This window comes from Canis lupus, chromosome 5 (assembly GCF_011100685.1).
Source record: "Canis lupus familiaris isolate Mischka breed German Shepherd chromosome 5, alternate assembly UU_Cfam_GSD_1.0, whole genome shotgun sequence".
NCBI classification, from domain to species: domain Eukaryota; kingdom Metazoa; phylum Chordata; class Mammalia; order Carnivora; family Canidae; genus Canis; species Canis lupus.
The window spans coordinates 73,996,579-74,019,710 of NC_049226.1; the positions used below are offsets into that span (position 1 = coordinate 73,996,579).

The following is a 23,132-nucleotide window of genomic DNA, read 5'->3' on the forward strand; positions in this document are numbered from 1 at the left end:
CCGCCTCTCAGAGGGTGTGAGGAGCGACAGATGTGATCCTGTAAAGGGCTGGGCATCCTGCCTGCACCAGCTAAATTATGGTTAAGGACGTGGACTCCTCCTCCATTTCTCCAGCAAAGACTCTCACCAGGCAATCACGCACGGTGGGACAAAGAGGGAGGACCACGAAGTGTTGAAAGCCTACATTTGGAGTCTTCAAGACCTAAAGATGTTATGGGGTCCCTGCTCTCTACCCACACACCTGGTGCAGAAAGCCTGACTCAGCTCCCGCTATGTGCTTCTGGGATGCAAACCGATGAGATGGGAATGGAGAATGAATGGCCTCCCCGGTTAGCCCATCCTGTTTGGGGCCAACTCTATGGTTCTGAAGGTCTCATTTACATTGTGCTGTGGGAAGCCTCCCTGTAGATTTTGCTCCCAGAGGGCATGGCACACAACACATCTGGAGGTCTCATAGCCCATATTACTACTCTGTTGATAGTCCTAACATCATTCCTACATCCCGAATCCTTTTTTTCCAGCCTGTGTCCAATCACTTCAGTTCTTGTCACTGACAAACAGAACTATGTCCAGTGGACAATATAGAATGGAAACCCTCTTAAATGTGGCATGCTGGGACCATCTCCCTCCACTTGAGCATTGGCAGTTCTAGATATTTCTGTGTTCACAGCCTACTTTTGTATAACAGAACTTGAATAGATCAAGAAGATGAGAAGAGCACCAAAAAAGTAGGGTGAAATTCCATCGCTACTCACGATCACCGTGTAGCAGTATCTCACAGTCTCTGCAAAGGCAACACAGTCATCCCACGGTCTGTGGGTTTTGCCACTCGATTTTAGAACTGCTTAGTGGCTGATCAGGCTCTCTTTATAGGTCCGCATAAGACAATGGTCTTGCATGGCCCAGTAAATAGGTATTTTTCTTTCGATAACCATATCATTTAACCTCATTTTGACACACAGCAAGTAGTATCACATGATATGCTGCATCTTAGAGCCCTCTCAAGTCCACACTCTGGTGGGCAGGCAGGATATGCCTCCTCAGTTATAGCAAAAGCATGCACGTGGGTCCTTATTGCCACTTTTGTGGCACTGCTGGTACAGTATACGAGCAACCCAATTCGAGGATCACAGGTTTGTATGGGGGACAGAAGCATGGGGAAGCATGGGGGGACATGGGGGAAGCATGGGGGACAGAGGGAGAGATAGGTCGTTTGGCTTTTGTCTCCTTCCTCCCTGCCCTCACATATCCACTGCTTCTAGGCCACTAAATATTTATAGGTTGCAATCAACAAAGGCACTGAAGGTAAACCATTCACAGTTTCTGAGTTTCCTGTCTGCTTCCTCATTCCCAAAGAGCTCCTGGCAAGATTGAAGCTATTATTTCCCCAAGCACAGCACAAAACTCTGAACATCTTAGTAAGCTCTTCTGATATATGGGAGGATGAAATGCCACATTTTGCAGTGGAAGGATCTATTCTGATTTCCACTAAGCTCTTTAAAAAGTATTATTATGAAAGCAACACATGTTCATGCCCATGGTAAAGAATAAAATGTGGAAAATACAGGAAACTGTAAAAATGCCAACCACAATGTCGTATCTCAGAGATAAATACTCTACATAATCTGGCTCATTTTGTGCCAATAGCTTTGCAACATGTAGACATCAATATTTGATTGTCCACAGAATTGGAATCACACTGAATATACCACTGTGTAGCCTGATTATTGTTTTCTTTCTAAGCTTATATTGTAAGCGTTTTCGTGGGTCATGAAAAATTCTTTAACACCATCATTTTGAATGGCCGGGGAATCTTTTATTATGTAGATCTATTATAATTTCTCTTAACCAACCCCTGTCTTACAGGAAATTATAATGCCACAGTTTTATAAGCCATATTTCAGGGAATATCTTTGTACATAGATCTTTGACTTTTAGTTTCAGAAAGCAGAGACTAAATCCGTTTTATCGGCTGCTGTATATTTTGTGTCGAGCACACTGTTGGACAAAGTGTGGATGCTCAATGTTTCAATACAGACTGGGTCCCTGTTTGACGAACTCTGAATCTTTCTTTAGAAGATATTGCCAGTAGATAGCACAGTGTCATGTATTTTAAATGGCAACCCTACCAGTATGAAATTTCAAGGTCAAAAGCTTAGCAGAGTTCCAAAGAGAAGACTGGAAGGCAAAGCGGGAATTCCAGACTCTGTGACCCACAGAGTGATAAAACAGAGCCTGCCAAGAGCCGTTTCTGCTTTGAGAATACATTTTGGTTTTGGTAAATCAAACATGGTCACTAGTTTAATGGCTTACAAGCTATATTAAGTAATGAAACTGCCTCCATATTGTTCACAATTTGATGAAAACATACTCATTTATTAATTCTACATACTTAATAAATGTACCTTCCTCTGTGTAATTAAAAATCTCATTATCATTGCACAGATGCCGTCTGCCTGGAACAGGTGAAGCTCATCAGTTTAATTCGATCAAACAATCACCATGCGCCCACTCCATCCTGGATCCTGTGTTATGTGCTAGAAACACAGCAGTGCTTAAGACTCACTCTGCCCTCAAGAAGATCCGTCTAGACAGGAAGACCCATAGACAGTTGTGGCATGCTAGGTCTTGGCATTTGGAGGTAGTTTATACATATCTGTTGGATGGATGGATGGATGGATGGATGGATAGATGGATGGATGGAGGCTGGTGAGAGCAATATCAGTAAAACAATGCTGAAGGTATAGAGATGAGAACGTAGGAAAGGCTTCCAAGAGGAAGTAACATTTACTTGATGGATGGGAATTTGCCAGGCAGAGGAATAAAGGGAACTAGCAAAGGCTGTCAGGTTGAAAAGTATATGGTCACAAGGGGAAGATGGAGAGATGGGCATGTCAGAAGATATGAGGGTTGGTCAGGGCCGGGGGATGATGGGATGAGGGATGCTTGAGTTACTTTTGGCTGACCATGAATGGCTTATTCAGATGGTTTGTGACCCCGCCCCCCAAAGCAGCCCCTAAGATGAAGATCTATGTGCATGTAATTTACTTAGGAATCCCAAAGATGGGATGAAGGAGTAAGATGAGGGTGTGGGATAGAGAAGCAGGGGAGGGAGAGAAGCCCATCAAATGGTGGGCCTGGGTACACAGCTGGACATATCCCTTGGAGGCAGGGAGGGCTTGTGAGAGACCATGCAGATAGTGCTGATGCTCATCCTCCCACCACAGGGTGGAAGCTCAGGAATCTGGCCCCCAACCCCCTCGCTCATATGTTGTGGGAGGTTCCCAGCCTGCCCATGGAAGGGCCAAGTGCAAGCCAGGAAATGACCTCAGTGAGTGCTGGCACGAACCAGGAGGGGTGGGCGTCTGGGCGCCTGCCACAAAGCCCAGTGGGTAGCAGCCTAGATGCCAGCAAGCCAACTCTGATGAGGCGGGGAAAACAGGCCCTTTCCAGTGACTTGGTACCATCAGCAATTCCTGCCTGGGGGAGGTTTGGTGTTTCCTGAAGCCCACAATGAGCTTCTTTTGCCTCCTTGTCTCTGCTCAAATGTCCCTCACTCAGTAAGGTCATCTTTGAAGATTCAATCTGCATCTTTTTTCTTCTTTATTCTTAATGCTAGCACCTTGATCCTTTATTTATATTTGTATATATACACATATATAGAAAACATGTACCCATGTATTTGTTATTTGACTATGTGCCTAGCTCCTTTACGCACCACTGCCTTCCAGACACCTAGCATGCTCCTAGCACACAGTAAATGCTCAGTAAAGGTCTGTTGAGTGAATAAATAGGATCTACAGCCTGTCTCATGTACTCCCTGGCTGAGGACGGCTCGTCTCCTCCATTGTCCCGTCTCCTATTTCCAGGCTTTAGGGTGCTGTCATTTCTTCATGCTATGGGCTTATGTGGCTGCAGAAGAGCCCTGAGCAGCAGGGAGTAAGGCTGGCTCTGCTTAGCCCTGGATGGGGAGTCCAGGTCTTGGCATTGAACTCATAGCCACTTGTCATCATGGGGATGGGCTCTAGAGAACAGGGCTCTTTCAGTGCCTTTCTTGAGGCTTAAAATATTTGCCCTCCTTAATGCATTCCTCACTGGATGTATCTCCTAATCATCTAAATCCAGGATTTCAGCCTTGCTAGTATAATTAACTCCCTGGAAGGTTTAGAACTTTTTGTGGGAGAACTCAAGGGCCCCTGGAAAGTGAGGATTGCCAGATAAAATCCATATTTGCTAAACCTGGCAACCCTATAAGGATCAACCTTCTGTCAGGGCCCTGGAGAAGTGGGGAGTAACGTGGCCACCACTACACGCTGGGTGGCTCGATGCATACCCACCACCTTGCCCTGCCCCCTGTGCTTCTCTCCTGCCCTCCCACGGCCACCTGGCTGCTCAGGCCAATGTGACCCTATATGCCATCAAAAAAGACAGCTGGTAGCAAGGTAGCTTCGATGCTCCCAAAATAGGTGAGTAGGCAAAAAGCATTGAGCAGATGGGTAGACCTGTACCTGCTGTCACCTTCCTCATTCCCTGGCTTACCTTAGTGGTTTAAAACACAGGCTTTGAGAAGGACCCATCTGAGTGTGACTTCTACCTCCATCTTTGCCAGCCTTGTGGCTTCGGATAACCGACTTCACTTCAGCAAGCCTTGGTTACCTAACTCTCAAAATGTGTTGGTGATGATAAATATATACCTCACAGGGTTGTTGTAACCATAAATAAAATAATGGGTACAAAGCATTTGACAGCATGCTTGTAAAAACATTAAGAAAAAATATATTTCCATGCCTCATTTTACATATATAAAATCTATATACATTATACATAAACTTCCTAAAATCTGAAAAATTGGCATTTGCCGATTAAAACATCATTTCCAACAGAACAATTAAAAATAGCCAAATGGACATTATTCCGTGCCATATCCCGCTGAATCTTTGGTACGCATCTGCTTTTACTAGCAAATGCTGAAACATATACAAAAGCATTATCCCATTGCTGTTGTCTCCTCTGAGGTAGGGCGTAACTTGGATGTAATCACAGGCACCATTTACTGTGTGCTCACCTGGAGCTGGCATCCTCTGATGATTCTCTCATCTGGCTAACTGAGGGACCACAGCGAGAGCATGGTGCTATCACGCCAGCCTCACACACAAGGGGATGGAGCCTTAGGTTAAGCAACTGGGTTAAGACCATCCCGTCAGTTGCTGAAGCCAATATGCAAATACAGGTGGGTCTGGCTTTGCAGACTCTAAGCTTCTGTGCCGTGATCAACATGAGCTAGCCGGCCTCAGCACGGGGGACTGAAGTGACTACTAACGCGTTCCTTACGTCTATATTTAACGTGCATTACGTAGGACAGCACTGCCACACAACGACTGCGATGTCTAATTCCTCCTGAACTTCGGTCCTACGCAAGCTCTCTGTATCGCTGGTTCTCAAACTTGAGCTTGCATTGGAGTCTCCTTGTGGGGGAGGGAGGTGCAGTTGAAACACAGACTGTGGGCCCCATCCCAGCTTCTGACTCTGTAGTAGGTCTGGGGTGGGGTCCAAGAACTGACATTTCTAACAAGTTCCTAGGTGATGTTGATGGTCCGGGGACCACACTTTGGAAGCCACTGAATCAACTCACTGAACACTCACATCAACACTTCATGATGCGAGGGAAGAAGCTGAGGTCTTAAGAGTTTACGTAACTGGCCCAAATGAAGAGAAATACAGCTTTAATCTCTTCTTTGACCTTCTCTTCTTTCAGCTGATCCCAGAAAAGAACATTACTTCTCGAAGCTGCTGGCAAAGCCCACCACAGGGGCCTAACGCCGGGGGCCGCATTAACCCAGCTCAGGGCCATTAACCACAACTCATGTTGTGGTTATTCCAATGTTTTGGCTGGTACATATCCTTGGTGTATTAATACCAAGAGAAGCCCAAATGATTGAGGAAGAAAAAAATGTTCAGCAGCAACCTTGTTCACCCACTTGTTCAACCCATTAGCATTCATTAAGCTCCTTCTGGGCACTCAGGAAGGATTCTGAGAAAAGAGATGAGTTTCCTGAACTAAGTGAGACCAGGGCTATGAAGCAAGGTCTAAGGGAGATCCATCACTGAGGTATGCACCCAGTGGACCAGGTAGGCAAAGAAGTTTGCATGGGCTCCAGATACGACACCTGATAGTAACGATGGGCACCACAATAATCATCATAGGTCAGGATCCCTGAAGAAGGACTCTGAGTGAGGTCTGCATGCGGGGTGTTTACTGGGGGGTACTCTCAGGCATGACATCTGCCAAAGAATGAGGGAAGCAGGACTGGGGAGACAGGGGAAGTTGAGCTGGGGCGCAATTGCAAGAGATGCTTTAGCTCGTCCCAAGAGTTGCTCCAAAACTGGGCTAGCTCTTCAGAGTTGTGTCCATTGAGGCAGGAGGACTGGGCTTTTGTAGCCCTGTATCCAACAGTGATGAGAATACGGGCTGCCCCAGCAAGGGGCAGGAACTTGTACAAGGCAGCTCCTTTCCCCGAGGCCTATTTCTAGAGAGGGATATGGTCACCAGGAGGCATCCACCGTGGCAGCTAGGGGAAATGAGTACCTCAGTCCTGAAGGGTCTTCTGGGTGGCAGATCACAGCTTTATTAGGTAACATTTATTCAGTACACACTGTGGTCAGGCCATGTTTGAATGCTTTATACGTACTGATTCATTCAAGGCTCCCAGTACTATGAAGTAAGTATCATAACTATATTATACATGAAGAAACTAAAGACCAGCTAAGTAAGAAGTCAGAGAAATCAGCACTCAAATTGAGCAAGTCTGCCAGAGACTGAATGCTTAACAACCATTGTTAACTGTTTCTCTAACTGTGAAAAAGTTTCAAGAAGGGAGCCATGGGTTAGGGGAGGGAGTGCTGTTGAGGAGAGTGACAGGTTAGGAAGTTTTCAGCTGGTGGGTAAAAAAGAAAACACACAAGGGACACCTGGGTGGCTCAGTCGGTGAACAGTCTGCCTTCAGCTCAGGTCATGATCCCAGGGTCCTGGGATCCAGACCCGCGTTGGGAGTCCCTGCCCAGTGGGGAGCCTGCTTCTCCATTTCCCCTCTGCTCATGCACTCTCTTTCTCTCTCTCACTATCTCTCTCACAAATAAATAAATTCTTTAAAAAACAAAATAAAACAAGAATACACGTGATCTCCAATAAAGGACAGGGCTTAGAAACCATGTATCTTCCTAATTTTACCCATGAAATATTGGGTCTACCTTATTTTTACAGAAGCAGGAGTGGCTCTGCCTCATTTTACAGAAAACCTGAGACACAAGAAAAGGTTATTCAAAATGTGAATAAGGCTATTCAGGTTCCACTATGATGATACCAGCCCAAAGCACAGAGTCTTGGGTACTGCCCTCCCTCTAAGTGCTCTAATGAGAGAAGCTGGAGAGAACACCCTGGAACACAGCCATCTCTAAGTCACCCGGCTGACACCCTGACCCACTCAATCTATTCACCTTCTGGCAACACAGGAGCTTATGAAAATGTCAACCATGAGTTAAATGTCTGCTCAAAAGCCTCTATGACTCCACATGGCTTTTAGGGTAAGGATAGGGATAAAATTATCAACACGGCTGCTATGTGGTCATTTGTCTGCCAATGACTCACTGTCACTTCTTTCTCCCTCTCTCCTGCCATGAGCAGGTCAGCTCCATGAACGTGTGCAGATTCCACGTCATTGCCCATTCTTGTAACCTTCTATCGCTCCTCCATTGTGCTTATCTCCCCATCTCCTCCTCATCCTTAGATACCAGCTCTAAGTTTCGTTCCTAAGCACAGTCATCTCTGATGTCCTAGAGCAGGCGCTTGGGTCCCATGTTCTACAATCACTGCCCTGTCATGCCATCAGGGATTCATGGGCCTCCGGGAAATGTGCATGATATGCACAAGGCTGCAGGCTTCAGTGGGGGTCGGTGGGTAGGGAGAGAGAGAGAAAGAAGAAAGGGAAGAAGAGAGACAGAAAAGCACATAGAAAGAAAGAAGCATGAGAGAGAGAGATCTAGAGAAACAGAGAAAGAGACAGAGAAAAAGCCCAGGCAAAGAGAGATGGGAGAGAGATGGGGGTGGGGTTATGATCAAGGGTGATGAGTGTGAGCCAGAAAGGATGGAGGCAGGGTGGGAGGACTCCACAGCTTGTGTAAGCAAAGACTGGGTTCAGATTTCTCAGTATCCTGTGGCACAGCTGAGAAGCCCGAGCACATACTGAATAGGGGTGAGTAATACGTAGTGTTGAGTATCATGGAGTGAGCTGCAGGGTGCCCTGGGGCCAGCCTGGGTGCTAGGGTACCCAGGCCCATGGCCGACACCCTGGTGGTGTCCGTGAAAAGAAACGAGGCTGCTGCTTGCTATGCATCTCACTTTTTCTCAGCTGAACTGGTTTTTCTTCTTAATAAGGGCAATAATATTCTGAACAGCAACTGTGGCCTTTTGGGTGTGTCACTGGGGAAGCGGATGCATCCCCAGGGCCATATAAACTCAGCAAAGACTGGTTTATGTCGTTTGGAGTTCTTGGCATGTATCCAGGGGCTGGAACTATGGAGCTAGGTTTTCCTTAAAGTCTAATTATGTCGTCTGTGTTGGAGGAAAGTGATGTTTGGAAAGGGGCTTGTGTGACACCCCACCTACCCCTACCTGGGAGCACCGAGCAGCTGGCTGTCAGGGAAGATCCACAAAGGGAGCATAGATCTGCTCAGGCTGCCCGTTGCGCCAGGTTCCAACCACCAGCCACCAGTGGACTCTACTGTTTGCTGCCCGCTGGCTTCTGGCTATAAAGGCCGGAGTACTCTTGAGTAATATTCTTTAATCAGATAATGATCTTAATAACATGATGGTAATAATAATAACACTAATAATAGCCGCTGACAGTTGAGTTTTCTGAGCCCGTTACAAAATGCTCTTTTAAAACATCATATAAGGGACCCCTGGGTGGCTCAGCGGTTGAGCGTTTGCCTTCGGCTCAGGGCATGATCCCAGGATCTGGGATCGAGTCCCACATCGGGCTCCCTGCATGGAGCCTGCTTCTCCCTCTGCCTATGTTTCTGCCTCTCTCTGTGTCTCTCATGAATAAATAAATAAATCTTTTAAAAAATAAATAAGCCATCATATAAAAACTATGAGATAGGCATTATACCCATTTTTTTACAGATGATGAAAAAAGGTCCAATGAAGTCAAAGTACTTGTTCTAGGTCTTTTCTCCCCTGGAAACCAGAGAAGCTAGGATTGGAAACCAGCTCTGACTCTGGGATCGGGGCCATTATGTCCATAACTTCAATGCTGCCTTCTTGGCCCCCTTCCCTCCTTCTGAAGATCCTCTAATTCCTGGGCAACCCCAGGTTGGCCTCAGCTTCTGGGGGGAAAGCCACCAACAAAACCTATGAGGTGGAATCCATTTCACCACAATCTAAGCAGAAGCAATCTAACCTGCCAGCACCACCTCATACTTGAAAACGTGGGCTCTCCTACGCGCCAGCTCTTCCTCTTTCGTAGCTGTGTGACCTGGAGCAAGCTACTTAACCTCTCCGTGTCTCTGTCTCTTTGTTAAAGTGGGGATATGATAGTATCTTCCTCAGAGACAGGGTATGGAAGTGACTGGCTCCCATCTATTCAGCCCTTACCCGCTTGTGAACTGATATACTTATTCAACTACTATTGAATGAATGAATCCCATCTCAGACATCAAATTAACCTTTATAATTTTTATGATAAAGATAGTTTCTTTGATCCTGTCATGATTTACTATAAAGGAGTTAAAAGCAACTAGAATAAAGATCAAATGAGGCTTTTGCAGGCGTAGATATAGCCTGGAAGAAGTGTTTGTAGATATATTTTTTTCTTAACCTAAGGCATATTGCTGATAAGGAATCCAAGCACTGCCTGCCAGCCCCAGAGGTTTCCAGAAGCAGGGAGGTGGGGCATTGCTCTAGGACATGTCACTGAAGCACCTCTGACATTTAGGAAGGTGATGGCCTTCTTCTTGGGGCCATCAGAGAACAAGGCGTTGGCCATTTCAGGGTCCTCGGTCTGCAGCCCTTGCTGCTGGCGCTGCCGAGCCGTTTATCCTCGGACTTTCGATTATTCATGAAGGATATGACGCAGCCACTTTGTTCTCTTTAAATTTTCAGAGGCTCCATTTCCTAGTGCTATAGCCCCCGGGGAGCTGGAGGTCTTGCTCTAGTGAAGTCCTCATTGTCTGGGGTGCAGGGTGGGGCGAGCAAAAGAAACGAGAGGAGGCGCGCATCTCTGAGGTCTAGTGCCAAGAGCACCAGATTGGGAGCTCCCCCCAGCCCTGGATATTTGCGTTTTCTCGATCCTTCCTACTAATTAACATTGCAGCCTCAGAAACAACAGCAAACCTCTTAACCTACCAAATATGATCACCACATTTCACTGGGTGTTCATCCTCTGCCGAGCACTGCTCCAAGTTCACAAGTTCCACCCAAGGCTAGAACTAACATCACCCCACTTTACAGATAAGGAATTTGGGTCTTAGGGTTGGGAAGGTGGAGCTGGGGTTAAACCTAGGGAGGTTGACTCTAAAGCTCATGCTCCAGCTCTTCACCGCCATGTGCCATCCAACGGGCTCCATTGGGGGAGAGCTGTTATGAAGGCTTATGTGAGTCACATTTTCAAAGATTCTACTACACGGCTGGTGTAGTTCGACACAAGTTGGTGTCGGTCTTTGTTTCCTTCCTGCCCTAAGGTCTCATGCATATGTCATGCTAGTTGGGCAGGGCGGGGAGGGGAGGCTGAAGGATACAGGCTGAGCATGGCTGGACCATGGAATGATGGAGGGGTGATGGGTGGGACAGCCACAGGGCCATGAAAAGAGCGCCTCCTTCAACCAGTAATGCACACTGAATGCAGACAAAAATCTCAGTGAAGAACACTCAGAATGTTGGATGAGCAAGATCACCGAGGACTGCTTAATAGATTAAAATTGGTAAGATCGCTAAGAACAATTTCTCCCCCCTGGGATTAACTCATTGACGGGGCTCTCCTTAGCGCAGCAAGCAACTCTTCTAGAACATAGAAAAATGGCCTGCAATGGCTTTTTGATTCACAAACGTTTACTGCCCTTATTAAGTAGGAAGGAACAGACACAAAAAAGAATAAGACCCAGGTGCTCTGGGATAGGGCTTAGAGCTTGGGGGAGGGGATAAGATAAGCAAACCAACAAATGATGATGATGATGATGATGATGATAATAATAATGATAATAGCTAACACTTTGTGTCTGGTCCTATGTTAAGTGCTTCCTGAGCATCAACGCATTTGACATACACAAAAACCCTCTGCAGAATAAATGTAATGTCAGTATTCCCATTACTGAGAAGATGAGCAGCTCGCCAGAGGAGGTGGGCTGTGGAGGTAGACTGTCTGCCTCCAGGGCCTGTGCCTTTGCCGTTACCCCAGGGACAGCAGAGGGAGGAGGTGGGTACAGCCTGGGGATGCAGGAGAGCCAGGCGCCCTGTGTGTGGAGTAATGGAAATGCAACGCTAGCTGCTGTGACAGGCAATCCCTGGAATCTCAGGAATCAAGACAACAGAGTTTCTTTTCTTCCCCTGCTCGCATAAAGCCTAAATGGCAGTGGGGTAGGGGCAGGGACAGGACGTGGCATGAAAAGGCAGTCATTGAGGGTCCTGAGCTGGCGAAGTTTCTACCATCTTCAACATGTACTCCCAGGTCAGCCTTGCCACCTGCCAGGAAACCACAAAGACAGAGAGCATGGAAGGTCTCACAGGAAGGGGCAGGCCTGGAAGTGAGAAGCATCACATGGCCCCTGCCACGTCCCATTGGCTTGAGCTCGGGTGTGTGCCCCAGCTGGACACAGGGGCAGGGATAAGGGAGAGGGGATTGGAAATGCTGTCCCTGGCTGGGCAGCCAGTTCAGCCACACACCTGTGGAACCTGTGAGTGTTTCCGTGTTACTGAAAGAAGAGGGATGGCGAGAAGCGGCCAGAGGGAAAGACAAGATCCAGAAAATGAGGGCCATTTGTGCCAAGAAGCTCAGGAGACTGAACTCAATCCTATCAACAGTGGGAGTCTCCATGGGTTATAAGCAAGGAGTGACAAGAGCGGATTGGCATTTTGGCTGCAAGTACAGAGCTGACTTAAGAGAGGGGACTGTGCATGGAAAGGCAATCAAATGCCTGCTACAGGAAAGTGGGTGAGAGAGGCCAGGGCCATGAGAAAACCAGCAGGAGATGGGGCAGGGAGAGGCGGGTGGCTATAAGAAACATCCTGTTGGCCGGAATTCTTTATATCTACCCCTGCCTCTATTTCTCACAAACGCCTTACCCTCCACCTCCACCTCCAGTCTTATCCAGCATGCCTGCTTATCATCCTGAGATCGCAGTGCAAATGCCACTTCCTTGGGCACCCTGAGATCGCGGTGCAAATGCCACTTCCTTGGGCACCCTCTGCTGAGTGCCTAGTGCCTAATCTGATGTCTGGAACTGAGTGGGCCCTTGCACCTCTGTGGTGGATGAGTGAATGAATAAAAGAATGAATCATAGGATATGGAAATTTACTGCATACAGGAGAAGGGCTCCCCACAACTCATGGGTTGCTGGCTAGGCTGGCTGGGTAGATGCTGGTAACTTTCATGATCAATGAGGATTTTATTTTCAACGAAATATTCTCAAGTAGTGATTCTGCAGATGGTCATGTCCTTCCTGCTAAAATGGAATGACTATCTGATACGTCCCAACCGTCCAACCCACCAAGGACCCCTACTCTTCCCAGGTTCTGCCACTTTAATGTTGACCTGATGTATGGCTAGTTGGCCATTCAGGGAGGACCGCATGAGGTAGGGGAGCCTCAGGATGCCTCCTCCAAAGATCCTGGCTCTCCCTCCTTTATGATGATTTGAAAGGCACGGGAAATGCCCCATCCATACTGAATAGAACTTGAGTAGTAGCCATTTGAGTCTGTCCGGAACTTGAGCTCTGCTATCCTTTCCAAGTCTCCGGGCCATCGCAGGCTGCTCCTCTCTGTTCAGATGACATGATGAACAGGTAAAAGGACGCCAAAACCTGGAAAGCATCAATGTCGGACACAGACACAAGTAACCACAGAGTGACGGATGTGCTGCTCGGCAGAAACCAAGCCCTTTCCAGTCAAGATGCTCCAAGTCACAGCAGCTTGTCAAATGGGCCGGGCAGCAAAATCGTCCCCGTCATGGGTTCCCGACGTGAGCCCCTCTCGGTTGCTTTTCTTGTTACTTCTCCTCTAAGAGATTGTCAGACCATTTTCGGCCAGAATGGAAAGAAATGATTTGAGGGACCTCCCTTCTCAGACCATCTGGTTCTGCTATTGTCAGTGAGAACGTGTCTTCAAAGACATGACAGAGCAGTGTAGACACTCCGGCAATTCCACGGAGAGACTAACCTGCTCTGGATCGAATGATTTTCCTATACAGCGATTCCCCCTTAGCCACGGTTTCTCTTTCCACAGTTTCAGCTACCCACAGTCCACCTGGGTCAGGAAGCAGATGATCCTCCTTCTGATGTTTGGTCAGAAGGTCGGTAGTAGCCTAACGCTACATCCCAATGCCTACATCATTCACCTCATTTCAAGTCAGCAGCACATGGGCATTTCATCTTGCATCATCACAAGAAGGGGGAGTACAGCCCAATAAGGTATTTTGAGAGAGAGAGAGAGAGAGAGAGAGAGAGAGAGATCACATTCATAAGGCTTTTATTACAAAACACTGTTGCAGTTATTCTATTTATCACTGTTGTTGTTAATCGCTTACTGTGCCTAATTTAGAAGTTAAACTTTGTCATAGGTGCGCACAGGTAAGAAAAAACACTGTCTACATAGGGTCTGATACACCTGCAGTTTCGGGCACCCACTGGGGGTTCTTGGAATGTAATCCCCTTGGATAAGAGGGTGCTGCTGGGCTGTATTAGTGTTCTTCAAAATCACGGTGTAGGCGGGCATTCCTCACATTCTGTTTGTAAGTTCCCCCAACTTTTGATAAAAATCAGATGGAAGTCTTGGTGCTGTTAGAACTGCAAACTTCATATTAACTCGACTTAGGAAACTTTATCCTAATTAGGGGTTTTGTGGGGTTTTTTAGAGAGGGAGAGAAGGTGAGGGAGATGGGCAGAGGGAAAGGGAGAGAGAGAATCTTAAACAGGCTCTATGCCCAGTGCAGAGCCAGACACGGAGCCTGATCTCACGACCCTGAGATCATGACCTGAGCTGAAATCAAGGGTTGGATGCTTAACCTTCTGAGCCACCCAGGTGCCCCTTTCCTAATTAGGTTTAATCTTTGTCATGTCATCAACATCAAGTGAGAAAACAGGTACTGACCACAGCCCTTGGTTCTACAGTTAACACTGGGTAGAGGTTGAACAAATATTTGTCAAATGAATAAATGAAGGAATGAATGATCTGGGTTCTCCTAACATTCTGAGTTGTCTAATGGAGAGAATAGGTTTTGGAATCAGCCAGACTTGGGAGCGAATCCTTGTTCTGCTGCTTGCTACTTGCATTTTTTTCAAGTCCTTGTGGGCTCTCCACCACGAGAAGGGAGGCAGCCCAGGAAATGTAGCTGTATTCACTTCCTATTGTGGCTGCAATTAGAACTACTCACAAATAGTGGTTCCCAAAAAAACCCAACACAGTTGTATTATATTTGGTTCTGGAGATTAGAAGTCCAAAATGGATTTCACTAGGCTAAAATCAAAGTGTTAGTGGGGCTGTTCCTTTCCAGAAGCTCCAGGGGAGAGCCCATTTCCCTGTCTTTTCCAGCAGCTAGAGCCCGCCCACATGCCTTGGCTTGTGGTCTCTTCCTCATCAGCAAAGCCTGCAGTGTAACATCTTTAAATCTCTTTCTGACTCTTCTACCTTCTTTTTCCATCTGTAAAGACCCTTGGGATGACATTGGGCACACCTGGGTAATCCAGGCAAATCTATCCATCTGAAGGTCCTTTCCTTAATCACATCACAAAATTCCTTTGCCATGCAAGGTAAACTACTCACAGATGCCAGGGATGAGGGCATGGACCTCAGTGGGAGGTCATAATCCTGCTACCACCACAATCATGAGCCAGAGGCTGCACTTACCAGATTTGTTCAACAGTGGTGGGAAGTACCTCCATTTCTCCTCAGGGTACCACAGAGAGCACATAAAAAGTACTCCCTAGGGAGATCCCCCCACCATGAGAGCAGTGTCTATTTGTTTCTTTGGGGGGAATCTAGCTCTGCCTGGTCTTTCCACAGTGGAGCAATGGAATGGTCTGGGCTTTCCCTAGGACTGCTCAATTTTTATAAGATAGTGTCAACTCCACCCAGTTTGGTTGAGTATTCAGATATGTGGATCTGCACTTGGCCAAAAGTCTTTCCTCTAATGGTCACCTTGAACTCAGTGCTGCACACCATCTGTCAAATCTTGGTTGAAACACCATTCAAGGAGACCCACTCACCTGAGTGTTGAGCTGTCCAATGACACCTTTAAACTCTCCAGAGGTTAAACCAGGCCGTCTCCTTTTGGCCCCAGGATATTTACTTTCACAAAATATTGCTTTAATTTGGTGCTATTAGATGACATCTGGGGCACATCATAAGCAAAAGCATCACGGAAATAGTTGCATTTACTATAACAGTTTTGCGGAAGATGGTTTATCGCATGTCAGCATACGTTTCTTATGAGAAACCACAGAGAAATACTTCCAGTCTCAGACCCAGTACTAGCTGCGGTTCCCCTGCTAATTGGTCTGTTTCCTCTTAAATGAACACCAGCTCAAATGGCTGATTGTTTTTCCCTCTTTGCACTGACTATTAGGAAGGAAGAACTTTAGGACATCAGAGTCCACGTTATGGGCACCCACTTATCTTGCAACCTCATTGTCTCTTCCCCCTGTTTGCCTTCATCTATTTTGCATTTTGGGTCTTATTCTTTTAATGTCTAGAAGCCCAGAATAAGGCATGATAAAAACTTTTGTTATTTTCCAAGATTTTCTTCCCTTTTGTGAGACACATGCCCCTGATACATTCCTCTTTGTTCCAGGGACAAACTCAAAATGAAACACACACACACACACACACACACACACACACACGAAAGGAAACATGTTTAAACACTGGGCCCCAGCCAAACTGGGCCCAGCACCACTGTAGAGACTGGAGCTTATGTTGACGATATGAAAACAAGTCTCCCAAGTCTCTGTCTCCGGTATGCTGAGCACGCTGAGACCATAAATGCCAGCATTCTAAATGGCTTGCTTGCTGTTAGTAGATTCGCTGGCAATGAAATCCATTTCTTTTCTAAGGATGTTTAGCTTTTATTATATCTTTACTCATGGTCAGGAGACATCAGCACATTTGCTAAAGCGATGGAAGATATTCCTCATAAGGCATTCCTAAAGTTTCACATCTTTGCCTTCATGTTTTCGTAGGAGAGTCTGTCCTCTTGGAAAGGAAAACAGAAATGCGCTTTACACCATGTAGGGTTTTGATAGTTGTAGAAATCCAAGATAAGAAAAAAAATGATGTTGGGAGAACCCCCAATGAAAACATCTTCAAGATAGACCCCAACATACAAGCTCATTTCTGAGCTCACCAAACCACAAAATCACCAGTACTGAGAACAAACCCTATTAAAGGGTGTATTAGGAACGTCTCTTTTAAATCTCTAACCTATAAGAATCCAGAATATGGTATATATTCAATAAATACTTGCTGAATTAATGAGTTAGACCTCTCATGCTCAGAAAGACTGAAGTTCTACTCCAGTCCCAGTAGATTGCGATGGGAACACAGTGCGTTCTGTGTGGCAGCCATGCAATATGTACTGACAGACTGGCACTGAGATATAGCCAAACCATAGAAGAAATTTCTGCCATCTCAAAACTGCAGGGCAGGAATTTTGTATTTCCATTATTTCTCCCCTTATCAAAGACACACCTGATAGGTGATATTTGCTTATTCAACCACTCTCACAGCTATTCTTAGGTTCATGTGTAATTCCCAGTGTGCTAATACGATCTCCATTCACCTCTCCCACTCAAGAAAATATATCAGAACACGAATGAATAAAGATGTCACTAATATGGGAACAACCTAGGATCCATGGCAACTTATTGAAGAAGTAAGTCATCTACCATTTTGGCGTTTCAGATAATATTAGTCGTATGTGACTTATGAGGCATCACACAATGACTGACATCACAGCTTAGTGTGCTACCAAGACTGAAACCATCTCTGAGACCCACTGAGTCCTAATATGCCATCTTGGAGACCTCTCAAACTCCAGAGGTTCATCCTACCCCTAACACAGTCATCCTACTCCCAATGGATGGGGAGTTCTGCCAGGCATGTGAGCTTCATCCAGAACCACAGAGATCATCACTACTAGTGGACATAGCTCACACAGGAATGCCACTGTTAACTGGATATCAGTCCACTTTCACCCTTATGATTTTGAGGAAAAGGACGCACAACCAACCAACTTACCACGCCGCCACCAGCTGAGTGCACGAGCACAGACATCCCTTCTCGGAGATTGGCAACTTCAAAGAGCATCATATAGGCTGTGACGAAGTTCATGGGGAATGCAGCGGCCTCCGAGAAGCTCATGTCATCTGGGATCTTGTAGACAAACTCCACTGGCGTGCAGACCACCTCTGCCCAGGCATTGTAATTGACAAATGCCATGACACGGTCCCCGATCTGGAAACGGGGAGGCACAGGGTTAATGGAAACTTATTACTCTTTTCTTAAAGATTTCTCAAATCCTCTTAGGAACCTAAATGGAAACTATAGATTCCTTTCCTGAAAACACAACAAAACAACCAAACCCTCAAATATGCACCCCCTCACCTGCCTCCCAATTCCAAGGCATTTGTGGATGCTCTGAAGCCCATCTATGAAAACTTGCCAGGGACTACGGAAGCCAGGTTCTCTACCCTTCTTCTCAAGCATAACTATACAACGCCGTCACATCACACACCAGGCCATGTTCGTGTCAGAAGCTCATTTTACCCACTCAACCTCTCATCCCATCTCTGTTTGGGAGTTGAGGAAAATTAAGCCATAAGGAAGTTTAAATGGGCAGAGCTGGGAATAAAAATCACTCTCATTCGTTTTATGCTGCTCCTTAGGGATTCCCTGCCAGGCTAGTTTATTGGGGTATTTGCATCACAGGTTAGCTCTGAATTACGGATCACAGTAGATGTGATCAGAAGAGCCATGTAAATCTAAGTGCAGAAGACTGAACAAGAACAACTAGACTTAGAGCAAAATAGGATACCGTGAGGTGTGAATAACAACTAACCCTTTTTTGGAACACATACCATATAATAGGCATTGTCCTAAGGGCATCACATGCTTTAACTCATCTGATCTTTACAAAACCCCTAGGAAGGCATGGCCAAATACTGTGTTCTTTTTTATCAGTTGTTTACATAGCCAGACATCATGCAAAAAAATAAGAAATAAAGCATTCTTCCCTATAGAGTGGTTACCATGGCATGCTAAGCTTTTCCATATCATTATTAAAGGGAAATACAAATGAGTGAACTGATCCTAGGAGCTTGTGTGAACTGCCAAGCGCTGGTGAAGTCAAACCACTCTGCTCTTTGACATTAGTTGCTTGGACTGCGACTTTCAAACATAATCTTCAAACTGCTGTGCTCAGAGTGAATTTTCAATAAATGAATGGCTTTCATACTCGTGTGCTTTAGTTTTTATATATTTATAACTGAGTCTCCTGTTTTATTTTCTCTGAAGCTTAGCACTTCTCTTCTTCCCTACTCAACAAACAACAACAAAAGCCTCCTATGAGATGGGTCTATAAGAGCTCACATTACAGATGAATGATTATAGATTTTCCAGACATTGAAATTGAGGCTGAGAGAGATGAAAGCACATGCCCAAGGTCATGCAGCTAGGGAGTAGCTGAGCAAGGATTTAAGTCTGGCAAGGCTGATTCCAAATACAAGTGATTAATTCATCACACCTGAGGTAGGCGCTACAAAGAAGACATGGTTCTCTAAGGGTGTACACCAGGGGGACCTACCACCTCTGAGAATATTAGTGTAACTCTTTATGTTTCCTCAACTGTAAAATAAGTATATTAGGAAAGGGTCCTTATGGGGAAATTAATATAATATGCATGCAGTGTATTTGTCATGGTGCATAGAAAGTGAGGAAAGAACACTCAGTGTTAACTCTTAAAAAGAACAGACTGGTTTCTCATCCCATAGAACTGATGGAAAGGAGAGGCTGCCCCACTGGCAGGGAGTCTCTCAATCCCTGGAAGGGTTGAAGACCAAATGATGAATGTTGGGATTTACCATTTTAAATGCAACCACTTAGACCAGAGGATAATCAAGGCAACACTGGCATCCTTTTTTTTTTTTGCATAGAATCATGCATCCAAAGGTACATAACATCATGGAGTATGATGGCCCTGTGCCAACACAGAGGGCAGTGAAAAGTAGCTCAACCACCTTGGCAATGATGGTCACAGCCAGCACACCAGGGTTGACCACTCCAGGTCTCTCATTCAACTTTGCTCCATCATTACATTATAAAAATGGCAAGAGTGGCTTAGCCATCACATCAGCCCTAACCTGAGTCCAGAGGTAGGCAGCTTTTTTTTTTTTTAATATCCAATTCATCTCATTATTTGATTTTGTTAATAAAAAGAAATTAGTCCTGGGTGACTGAGCCCCAATTACTCCTTTACTGCTGTGCCTCTGGAGACAACTTTGCAAGCTTCCCTTGCAGTAGATCAAACCAAGAAAGCTATTCAGTGTACCGCCCCGTGAAATTCCATCTGTGACATGACTAAAAATCTTAAGTCAAAATTATAGAGGGAGGGCAGCCCAGGTGGCTCAGTGGTTTAGCGCTGCCTTCAGCCCAGGGTATGATCCTGGAGACCTGGGATCGAGTCCCATGTCAGGCTCCATGCAGGGAGCCTGCTCCTCCCTCTGCCTGTGTCTCTGCCTCTCTCTCTCTCTTAGTAACAAATAAATAAATAAAATCTTTAAAAAAATTATAGAGGGGATATTAGTATTGGTTTTCCCCCAAGTCACACCCTGAAAGGAAACCTGGAGGTGGCTTCCTTCATTTGTTTGTGCAGCTAAAAGTCACTGGAGGGGAGTGGGAGTGAAGGGTAGGATTGACAATAAGTAAGCAAAGCCTAAGCATCAGAAGAAAGATCATATATAAGGGAAAAACACATAATCAAGCATAGTATGTCCTCCTTCTAAACCGAGGCCAACAACATCCCCATCTACTGTTATATTCTAAAACAATGGATTATTTATGCAATGCTCAGGATTAATAGCATTAGTAGCATGATCTTTTCCTTTGGGACCAGGTAGAGGAGCGAAGAACAGATAATATTTCTCATATGCAGCACTTTCAGGGAGCGTTGGCGCTGCCTCTGGTAATATTGCTTACCTGGGGACAGAAAAATGCGAAGTCATATGAAAGAAAAGAAAAGTACATTTACTTCTTTCTTATACTTCTCTGCTGTAATATCTGGAAACCAGTGACATAAAGACTGATGTGTGGGATGAGATTTTCAGACATTCATCACAGTGAATTTGGAACATACAGATATTTTCAGAGTATGTCGAGGCTCAGACGCACTGAGCCTGAGTGGCGGGCTCCAATTTGATGCCAAGGGCATTTTGGCATTGCATTTGTAGGATTTTCGTCTCTGCATTTAGCCCTGCAGCTTTTGCAGGTTGGAAATGGGTGAAGATCTGGTGACTTGAATCCATGTTTGGCTACCTTTCTGACTTCACCGGAAACAACTGTACCCTTCTGAACCTCACCTCCAAAGGGATAATAACAATCTTTACCTTGCATCATTGTGGGAAGGCGGAAGAAGGATGACGTGTCCATGTTTCTGGTTCTGGTGGATTCTCAAATGTTAGCTCTATTCATCTCTCCCTGGGGAAGCACTTAAGTTATGCGCAAGAGCTCTCGTACCTGATTGGCATTGGTTTTTCTCACTCCAAACTGCTGCAGTTTTGTGCAATTGATTTGCCCACAGTTTTTCAGTTTTTAAGAGACTGGATTCTATTTGATTTGCATTACAGGGGTAGGAAGGGTCATATATCTTTTCATCGATTAAAAATTTTTTATTATGGAGAATTTTTAACACATACAAAAGAGCCAGAAAAATAAAATAACCCTTTTTATCCATTGCCCTATTCCCAAAGCCATCAACCCATGGCCAATTCTGTTTCATTGGAAGGTGCCTCTACCCTATGCCTTTAAAATCATCATTCAAAAATGTCACTTCCCCAGTGTCTGAAATAATCATTTATAAATGATTTCTTAAATGCATCAGTTAAGCAGATAGTTAAAGGAACCAGATTATGAAATACAGGGATATTTCTCCCCATTTCTCTTATATGTTTTGTAGCTGGTTTCTGAGCCTGAGATAGTGGGAAAATGGGAGCCATGGGTAGGGTGAGGGGGTATGCACACCTAGTTAATCCAAGGCCAGGAATTCTTACTAACAGCTACCTTACATGAGCAAAGGGAAGACAGATTTTGCCCTGGCCACTTCACCAGGCTGTTCCCAGGAGCAACCAAGATGGTACATGAGAAAGGCATGAGGCATGTGGAAAATCCTATCATTTATAAACATGTTAATAAGACCGACCAATAAGACGACAACAATGACACACACCATAGATTCTCTCAAACATTTTTTTCATCATCTTTTATTATCTCAACAGATTCCAAATAGGTATTACTTTTTTCCATCATGAGTTGAAATATTACCTCGTATCCTTTCACGCTGTCCCCCAGAGCTTCAACAATCCCAGAACATTCAAATCCTGGCACTAGGGGAGTCTTGGGAGGGTTGTCGATGTTCCCCTGTCGCACCATCAAGTCAATGAAGTTCAAACCACTGTGAACAGCAGATGTGAAAAGAGAGACATTCCAAATGAATCCAACGGAACGCATGGGCTTGACTTTTTTTACATTCCCTTTTTGACCCTCTCTCCCCTCCCCTGTTCCTCTCCTTTCTTTTGTTTCTTTATGGTAAAATATGCCTAATAGTAAGTCATTTGGCGGATGTCACTAAGAAAGCAAAAACAATGATCTCTATAAACAGGGAATGCTTTCCTGGCAGTTAGAATGACCGTTGCAGATGTTACCCTCTGATTTAAACGACAGCCCCCTTGGCCTCATTCAGAGCCTGCTAACTCTTACTCTAATAACACGTGTCGGCTAGCCTGGTCATTAGCCATGCTAGCACTTCCTCAAGGGTAAAGAACATACTAGGAAGAAGTTATAAGAAGACACATGGAAAGCAGCCAGACACAATGGCCATCAGCCATCTATGAGAAAGAGAAAGAGAGAGAAGACAAATTTAAAAGGTCTCGAAATAATTGACACACAATTAGTCATTACACAAACTCATCCCAGCACTGTGCCATACACAGCACCCATAATGGCAAATACGAGCCATCGAGGGACGATGTTACATCCAACTGGGGGAGTGTAACTAGAAGAAGTGAGATCAAATGGATGGACCAATGGATATGGTAATACTGGAAGGTTTGCTTCAAAGATCTTAGTTCTCTTTGGATGAAAAAAGTGACTAGGTCTCTTCGATTAACATATTACTTTTGAAACAGGAAAGCTACCATTAAGATATATTAAGCCATCACCTTGGAAAGCCATATACTTGATTTTAATAACATCAGTGCTCCAAACTGTTGTTAACTTTTTAAGAGCTAGTCTTGGAAACTGCGCTGAACAGTCATTTACTAATCAAATGAGAAAACACATCCCACTGAACATGTATTTTTTTTGCCAGATGTTCTAATGTACTTCCTGTTTTCATAATCCCCCATTTTTAAAGGATTTTATTTATTTATTAGAGAGCACGCACAATGTAGGTAGAGTGTATAAGCCACCATTCTAAGAAAGACTTGGGTTATAGAAACCAAACTGCTTAGTCTGGCTCAAGGTCCATTAGCATCTGGCCACAGCTTCTTTTCCAAGCAAGATGATTCAAAGCTTGCTCATTCCTTCCTCGGCCTCTCTGGAGAAAAGGAAACATCAAATTCTACCTAAATCTCCTGGTCATTAGTCTCACCCATTGAAA

At 45.2% G+C, this 23,132-nt stretch overlaps 1 protein-coding gene and 1 pseudogene across 1 annotated transcript in view; one reads left to right on the top strand and one right to left on the bottom strand.

Moving 5' to 3' along the window:
- The window catches only part of VAT1L (vesicle amine transport 1 like), a 147,156-nt gene that overhangs the window by 100,068 nt on the left and 23,956 nt on the right, over positions 1-23,132 (bottom strand). Inside the window, exons 2-3 of the mRNA XM_038538248.1 lie at positions 21,797-21,926; positions 17,501-17,716 (exon numbers count right to left, since the gene is read on the bottom strand). Of these exons, the coding sequence (XP_038394176.1) occupies positions 17,501-17,716; positions 21,797-21,926 (346 nt within the window). The remainder of the gene's footprint in view (positions 1-17,500; positions 17,717-21,796; positions 21,927-23,132) is intronic.
- Positions 18,411-18,558, top strand: LOC119872059 (annotated as a pseudogene).